Below are 8,538 nucleotides of genomic sequence, written 5' to 3'. Positions count from 1 at the left end.
TGGAAATTATCTGACTTTCAGTGTATATATACTATATGCTTTAGTACCTTAATGTATGCTTTAGTTCCTATGAACAAAAAGGCCTACTGCGTTTACCATTGGTTAAATGGATTAATTTAACTTCATTGACCTTACTCGATAATACATTTTAAGCGTCCTTCTTTGAAATTCTATTTAAAAAGGAGATTATGGACATCTTCCGAAACACCTTTATTCTCTTTTAAACTCTTTAAACAAGTCCTGCTGATTTTCTAATTAGCGCCCGAGCATTGAGGGTTAAAAGCGGAGTAAATTAGCAAAGACAAATCTTGTTGCAACTCATCATTACCATAATGTAATGGTCTTTTAACTGCTTAACATGGTAATTTATTTGGGTAACTGTCAACATCAGTGAGACGAGGATAAATACGTTAGAAGTCACCATAATATAGCAGACCGTTTTAAATGTACAGTGATGTAATGCATAAATCTCATTGATAATTTTAAAGAAAAATAGCTAACCATTCATTTAAAATGAAAATACTTGAAACAAGTAATTTTTCGTGTTCGCTAGACACGGGTTAAGGTCGATTTGATTAATTTTAGAATGATCGAATAAGAATTTTCGTACTAAAAAAAAGACAATGGTACGAAGTTAAAAACGTGTAACAATGATCCATTTCAGTGCGCTTTTCATAGTGAGTGTTGCCGATGCAAGTGTATCGTGGACAAAATCCGACTTCAAAAAACTACTCGGCTTTTCAGACTGGAGTTAAGAAGCATTTATTAACCCCTCGCTGCGTGCTTTTATGAGGGGACGTGTTAGAACTATTAGCTCACAAACTCTTCTCACCAAGTCCATTTGTGGATTCCTGTGTTTTTAGAAGATGTGCCTTCAATCACGTAAAAAATAAAGACAGTGACAGCTATTTGGTAAAAAGCTGTAATAAGTTCGCGTTCCTAAAAAGATGAAGCAAGCTGCATTTTCATTACTGTCATCATAAAGTCAAGCGGATACACAATACTTAATTAAAGCATAATGGAACGAATCTGAATCTTACACTGAAAAACGTATTTCCCTCTTTTCTTCTTCACAGTGCTTTTCAGAATCCTCCGCATCCTTTTAAAGATGGAAACAATTAGGTAGGTTTCAGTACCTGCCTCTTCCCAGAAGCGGCAGTAAGTCATTTCCTTTTCGTTTTGCTGCATACCAGCTCAAATAAATCATAAGCTGTTCATAGTTCAGCCCTAAAAAATACTCTCAGGGGGTCTCAGCAGCTATTAAGAAGCAATTCTTAGGTATTTACATAGAATTAACCTTGAGAGAATGACAGTGATGAGCGAAAACAGTGTCTTTAACATATGTTGTTTCGTGAAAATGGAGATTTTTTATATGGCTTTAAAATATTTTTTCACTACTGAACCATGAAAACACGCGACGATCTTGTCCAAGACAAATCTCACCTTTTATCTCGTGACTGCAGTAAATGTGTTCCAGTGCATACCTACAATTTAGTGAACGGAAATACTAAAAAAGAAATTGCATTGAAGCTTCGGGATCCCCTTAATAAACGCATAGCTAAAACATGGTCTCCTACAAATGTGCATTGTGATGCAACTTCTGTGAATTACACTTTTCTCTTATTTATGTATATACAGAATAGCGCAACTCGCAGCACCCGTCCTGTCGTCCATTATCATAAATACGCTTTTAGGGGTCTAAACATTTTTTTAGGCAGCGACTTAAATATTATTTAAAATTTGGATGTGTGGTGGGGGAAGGGGACGTGCGTTCTGCTATAAAATGAGCTAAACATGTACTTTGTTGCTGCAATCAGGTAGCACATTTGGGAAGGGAGGAGTAAAGTTGAACAAAAAAATGTCAAGCCCTGTCTTGCTGATTGGCTAATTGAGCTCTTTGATTGACTTTCGACTACCAAAAGGCGCTGACGCTCTCCGATTGGACGGTGCGCACTTCACAATCCCCTCTTCTGCTTGGACAGCGTGCATTTTTCGCAATGCTACCTAGCCGAGCGGTAGTTTGACTTCAGAGGAGGGAAGGCAAGCGTAGCAGCCGCAGTAGCAGTATCAGTGGCAGCGCAAAGGTTCTCATTTTAGGTTGTGAGACAGCGGCTTGAGCTTTGATGCTGGGGATCTGTCATTAAGATTTAGTCAGCAAACACAACAGCTGGGGCTATCAGTTTATACAATCAAGCTGTTTTAAGGTATTATATAAAGGTATTTTTTTTAAAAAAAGAATTGTGCCTCCCCTTAGAATGCAGTGCTTTTTCACCTTGCCGTTGTGGAGCCTCATGTCTTTGGCTTTAATTCTTTTATTGGTGCCTGTTACTGGGGCTTCTGAATATGAATACCTGAGCTGGAAGTCGGATCAGTACCCCACGGGGCGCATCTATGGCAAGCCCCCACAGTGTGTGGACATTCCTGATGACCTGAAGCTCTGCCACAATGTGGGCTACAACCAGATGCTCCTGCCTAACCTCCTGGAACATGAGACCATGGCAGAGGTGAGGCAGCAGGCCGGCAGCTGGGTGCCTCTGGTACACAAAAACTGCCACCCGGGCACCCAAGTCTTCCTGTGCTCCCTATTTGCCCCTGTCTGCCTGGATCGCCCCATTTACCCCTGTCGCTGGCTGTGCGAGGCTGTGAGGGATGGCTGTACCCCCATCATGGAGGCGTTTGGCTTCCCTTGGCCAGAGATGCTTACCTGCGACAAGTTCCCCCAAGATGACGTCTGCATCGCCATGAGCAACAATACAGAACCCGCCAAAACCCAAGGTAAAAGATAATTCTTTGTTCTTCCCTACATAGTGCATGAAGGTGAGTCTGTTGCAAATGCTTATGAAATGATTCAGTGTAAAAACACAGTGATAAATCTAAACCTGTCCTTTTGTCACTTAGCCATTTAGTTGTCAGCTATAGAAGGGAGAACAATTGAAGAGATCTGTGAGATCTCAGTTGTCACTTTTCTTATTTGAGCTATTCAGTGTTTTGTTTTTCTGTTAATGCTTTGAATAAATGCAGGTCATACTTTTCTTCTAAAAATAAACAATATGGATTTTTTTTTCTTCAGTAATTTTAATAGAAAGCAGAAACAGACTGTATCCTTTTCTCCAGTTTACCATTTGAGTAAATTAGACCTTTATATCCTAAAAATATAATGGTGCAAACTGCAATCAGATAGTCTTTGCTATTTTATTATTTTCAGGTAGTGATAATTTATTGCACAATCCTTGCTGCACATGAGCATTTCATTAGTATTACGTAAGGTTTTAACACCTTAACAAGTAAAAACATAAGGTGTGTCTGAAGAGTGTTTTCAGTCACTCAAAACAAAGAAGAAAGGCTACTTTTACTATTTCATCTAGTACGCAAACAAAGCAAAGGAATTTTCAAAAGGCGAAAGAGCAGATCACAAGTTACTGTAGATGCGTATAGTTCATCTGGATGATGATGATGATGAATATTATTCTTAATTGTCCTTGTTTTGTTCTTATGTTTATGTTTTGAATATGAATTCCTCCACTCTTGTCTTGCACTATGGACTTCTATGCTGAACATCCTCAACTCTTCTTTAAACCACATGTTTTATTTTTCAAAAGCGTGGTTAAAGAAGAGAAATCTTAAACTTAGTTCATTTGCTCCAGATTACATGAATCATTTGAGCAAAATAAGAAATTTCAATTTTAAAAAACATTAAAATGGTTTGGCATGCACTGTATGCATGTGTCTGTGATTTACTTTCATGATTAAGCCTTCATTCTTCGAAAGCACTCTTAAGTCATGTACTCGAACTGCTATGTTTTGGTAAAAATGCTAGTGGGGGGTTATCTTAAGTGTTAATTTTTTTAAAAGTTACTATTAATTCATGTATTTTTTTCTGTTAATGGTCTTGCACTGCTCAATTATACTAATTGCCTGCAATTCCAAATAAACATAAAATAATAGGTATAATTAAGCTTTAACTTAAACTGGTTTTAATAAACTAAGAAGCTTTGTTTCCTAACCCACTGACAGAAGGAGATGCACATGGTGTTTAAAAGCAGTCAGCATCTTTGGCAAATTCTAAATGTCCTTCCTTTATTAAGTCTGCAAATGTAATTGCAGGTTCACGACTAACCTTGCAGCCCTCCCCCCATAACTTTTTTCCCTGATTCTAGAGAGAATCATTGGATTACATAAATGCATCTTTTGTTAAAGGGTTTAAGGCTGCATATTATAGCTGAATGGCTTCTCTCTTCTGGAGCACATACTTTTGGCTTCCTTTTTCAAGGATGGATTGACAGTGGGTTGTCTTTTACTATTCTGAATAGTAAAAAATAGAATCTGAAAATGTCTGGTTAACCATACACATTTAAATTTATCATAGAAGTATAGTATTTTTATATACACACTCCTATAGAGGCATGTTACATCTAGGCTGCTTTTGAACTGGAATTCATAGCTATTCTTTACTGTTTTATTCAGTGCTGAATTACTGCTGTGTAGTCTCTACAGCTTTCAACAATTACTTGTGCAGAAATCCAAAGACACTGGTTTACAGAGGGCCCTTTTCCCAACAGAGAATATAAAACATTAGATTATCTGTCATAAATCCAAAAGGAATTTCTAAATGTGGAGTAAATAAATACCAATTTCAGGATCATTATCCCTCCATAAAATGGGTCATTGCTGCAATTTTGTAATATTGGTCATGATGATTGACCAGCAACTTCTATTACTGGAGGCAAAAGCAGTTGTTGAATCCAGTGCAATGAATTAGATGACAAGTAGTCTGTACGTACACACAAGGGGATACCCAGTCCCATCTTATTCGTACTGGTATGTGTTAGTGTGTCAGTAAATTTAAAATATATATTTTGTGTAATTGAACATACAGTAACTGACTAAATTTGTATGAACTGTGGGAACATTTTCCATGACAAAGTCCTGTTTAATTAAATCGGCCCCTATTGATATCTTTGTCAATAAAATCATTTCGAAAATGTAAAATAATGAAGTTGGAAAAGATTTGTGGTATTAATACTCAAGTAACACTTGTTCTAACTGTAATTTGAAATTTGTATACTTTTTTAAAACTGTAACTGCTTTTACTGAATTATGTCTTTTGACCTTTGAGACTTGCATAGAGTTGGAACACTAAAATCGGCACATCTAGATTTTGGTAACTGAAAAATATGAAATATTTAAATGACAAGGTTTTAAATGTATAAATTATAATTTCTCAAATATACTTATCAAATGTGCTTTGCGTGTTCTGAAACTATTTTTTTACGCTTTGCACAGCTATGAAAACAAGACTAATGTCAGTGACCATAAAGCAACACATCTTCAAGAGGAAAAAGCAAAGTGTTGTTTTCACAGTTCTAAAAATGAGCACTTTACATTCTGCATAAATACACGAGGGAACTGGTTAAAGATTGAAAGAAGCTGTTTTTTCAAACTTAACAGTACTTTTGCAGAAACTAAATTTCCAAGCAACAAATGGCATATTCTTCCAATATTGCACCTAGGAGCATTGATAAACACTTCAGTTTTAATTTCCGTTTCTGTCTGCTCTTGACATCAATCAGCCCTCATCTGGGGATCCCATAATGTGGTTTAAAACAATAAAGGAATGATAAGGTTAAACACTGATTTAAAAGCAAGGGAAGCTTTATGAGTAGTCTGAAAGAATTGCAGTTGTACACTAGTTTTAAAGAGGTGATGCAGTAAGCTTTCAAGATGAATTGCCTCAATTATTTAAAATGCAAACGGTGTGACTGGAAATTTTGTACTACAGTCTGATTGTTGTCAGAAATGTTGTTTGTGCTGGTAAAGGTGTCTGTAGAGATGTAACACATTTCCTACTTTTCAGGGAGCTGGCTCCTTGCATTCTCCATGGGTAAAAATCTAATATTTTCGATAAATCGTATTTTTTTCAGGTCATAAATGATTATAATTAAAGATTTTCTTCTTCAGCTGCTTTAAAATGACAACCGTTGGACTCCTACAGAGTTAGAGGATGATAACACTTTTGGTTTTTCTGACTATAAAGTACAATGATGAGAGTAGAAATGACATGCTAGTGACATTCCGTGGTCATAAGAAGTCAATTCTTTGATCAATTAGGACTGTACAATATAATCTAGGTAAAAATAAGAATTGAGATCAAGTACCAACAACTGTAAGTTGTCTTTACATAATGTGTTGCAAAACATCTGAATGAATGAATTCCAACATCTACTGTATTCAGCCAATGAAATAAACTTTGCTTTAAAGCTTGTTGCCTTGTAAGCAGTTCTTGTCAGTTGCAGTGATATTCTGATATGGCTGTTAAGTTTCTGTAATGAAATGTATTGAGATAAGGAAATGCATGCTGTTGTGTGCATTTAAAGTTTCTGTGTTCTTGGAAGGGGGTTCGTAGTCCTGGTTTTTAGTCTACTGCTGAAGTGCAGAGTTAGTCAAATATTCTGGTCCCAAGTATATTTTGGCACAGAGCCCCAAAATAACTCACAGCAGCTTAGACAAGCCGATTTTGCAGACGACCACACAGCATTCCTGTTACAGGATGACACCTGTTCTCCTGTCTTATCAGTTCTTGTAAAATGCTTTAAAATTTGTTTGGCTGTGGTACAAGTCATCCAAGGATTAAGTTTTCTCAACTATAGCTGAGTGGGCTTTTTTCAAAGTTTTGTCTCCAGTAAAAATTTGCATGCAATTTTCTGACAACAGCTGTTGTGCAAATCTAGCAAGAGGCAGCCTGAGTATGGATAAAATAAGTCTTTTGTTTTAGAATTCTTCCAAAACCTAGTACAAAGATTGGAAAAGTGAATCAAGCTACAGTATTTTGAAATTGGTTCTGTAAATCCTTTTATAACCACAAAAGTCACAGTATGTTCTTAGTGTACCACTCTAGTTCCTGATTTCGTTGGCTTCTTGTTTAGTCTGAACTTAACGGATCATGACCCAAACAATGGAACAATCTGTGCTTTACCTGTGTATTTACTCTTAAAATTGTCATAGCTCATTTTCTTTAATAATAGATATATGTGATTTATACTTTAAAAATCACATTGAAATCCTGTTGTACTACCACCAAAAAAGCTGCCACTCCTATTAAAAGAGCAGGGTTTTGCTATGGTTTACTACTGTATGAAGAGTTCTGATTTAGAAGTTGAGAGTAAGGTTGTGTAAAAGCACTTCTGGGTATATAGAGTTCTGTGACCCAGTTCCCTGAGACATGAGGTTGTAGAAGTGCTGGAGAATGTGTGGAAAATTGCAAATAGTGGGCAACATAAAGTAAGAGTCATGCACCATTTTCCTTTTTTTCATGCTGCAATCAAGCAAGGATTTTAGACAGCATTAACATAGTGGTTTTCATTTCTCTGCTGCTGCCAACCTTATTCCCTTTCATAACGGTGAAGTCCATACAATGATGTTACTTTTGACAATCAATTATTTTAATCTGTGCATAAGGCGGGCAAATTACCAGAGTGCTACTTAGAGTAATAAGTGGGTGCTAATTTGAAAAGATGCAAAGATGAAAAGATGGGAATTGAAAAATAACATCTTTTGAATTACCAGGTAGTTCCTTATCCATACTCTTTGCACATGGGTGCAATTTGGACGTTGCTTCATCAAAGTGTAACCAGTAAAGCTGTTTGAATAGAGCACATGCATGTGTATTTATGTATATCTAGTGTAAATATTCAATGTGGAGATCAATCGCTAATGTTCTTAAATCTTAAATTAGGCAAAGTTAAGGTCATTTTAACTATTGAAGGAAAGTATGCTAGGTTTGTGACATGAACATGTAAGATATCTTCTTTATTATGTACTTGAATGTATTATATACTGCATTACTGTTCTTTTAATTTGACCCCTATCAATGCCATTAACTTTGAGAATATTTTTAGAATTTCACAGTGTCATTAAAGAAGGCACACAAAAATTGTTGCCATTTCATGAGCGGATGTGACCACAAGTTCTGATGGATTGTATTTGAGAAAAAAAGTAACTGTCCATCAGTTAAAAAGATGCAAACGTCATTTCTATGACAACAGGAGCCTACATACCAAAGAAGACCACCTAATTATGATCAGTGTCTTAACCACAGCTCTCGGCATCTTGCCACTCAAAACTGTTACTTCCAGATGCACTTCATTTCAATAAGAATGAGGTGATTGGCACCTACATGTGAGTAATCCTCTGTTCTCTTCCTTTACTATTTTCTCACCACCTTTGTGAATTTGTTGATTTCTGGGTAGTTTTTAAATGCTAAATTCTGAAGGCTCTTACTTTGAAATATAAGTAACTGGGGAACACAGTCATAGTGATTTGAGATTTAAGTTTGTTACTAAATTAATTTCAGTTATTAACAAAGTTTTGTTTCTTTAATATATTAGTACTATGTATTTTGGAAAATCAGCTTTTATTTAAGTGTAGTATTAAAGACTTCTGCAGCTGTAGATTCTGTGTATATTAAAATGCAATATCTTAAGGTAAGAATCTTGGAGATCTAGCCTGCATTTTTTTACAAATGACAAAGAACTTCTCCTC

At 36.1% G+C, this 8,538-nt stretch overlaps 1 protein-coding gene across 1 annotated transcript in view; it reads left to right on the top strand.

Moving 5' to 3' along the window:
- The first annotated feature begins 2,028 nt into the window (after positions 1 to 2,028).
- Positions 2,029 to 8,538, top strand: part of LOC148839220 (secreted frizzled-related protein 1-like) — a 44,199-nt gene continuing 37,689 nt past the window's right edge. The window contains exon 1 of the mRNA XM_088908456.1: positions 2,029 to 2,775. Within this exon, the coding sequence (XP_088764582.1) occupies positions 2,256 to 2,775 (520 nt within the window). The 5' untranslated portion in view covers positions 2,029 to 2,255. The remainder of the gene's footprint in view (positions 2,776 to 8,538) is intronic.

Source organism: Atractosteus spatula, chromosome 2 (genome assembly GCF_055471065.1).
Source record: "Atractosteus spatula isolate fAtrSpa1 chromosome 2, fAtrSpa1.hap1, whole genome shotgun sequence".
Taxonomy (NCBI): domain Eukaryota; kingdom Metazoa; phylum Chordata; class Actinopteri; order Semionotiformes; family Lepisosteidae; genus Atractosteus; species Atractosteus spatula.
This window is presented reverse-complemented; position numbering and strand designations above follow the sequence as displayed.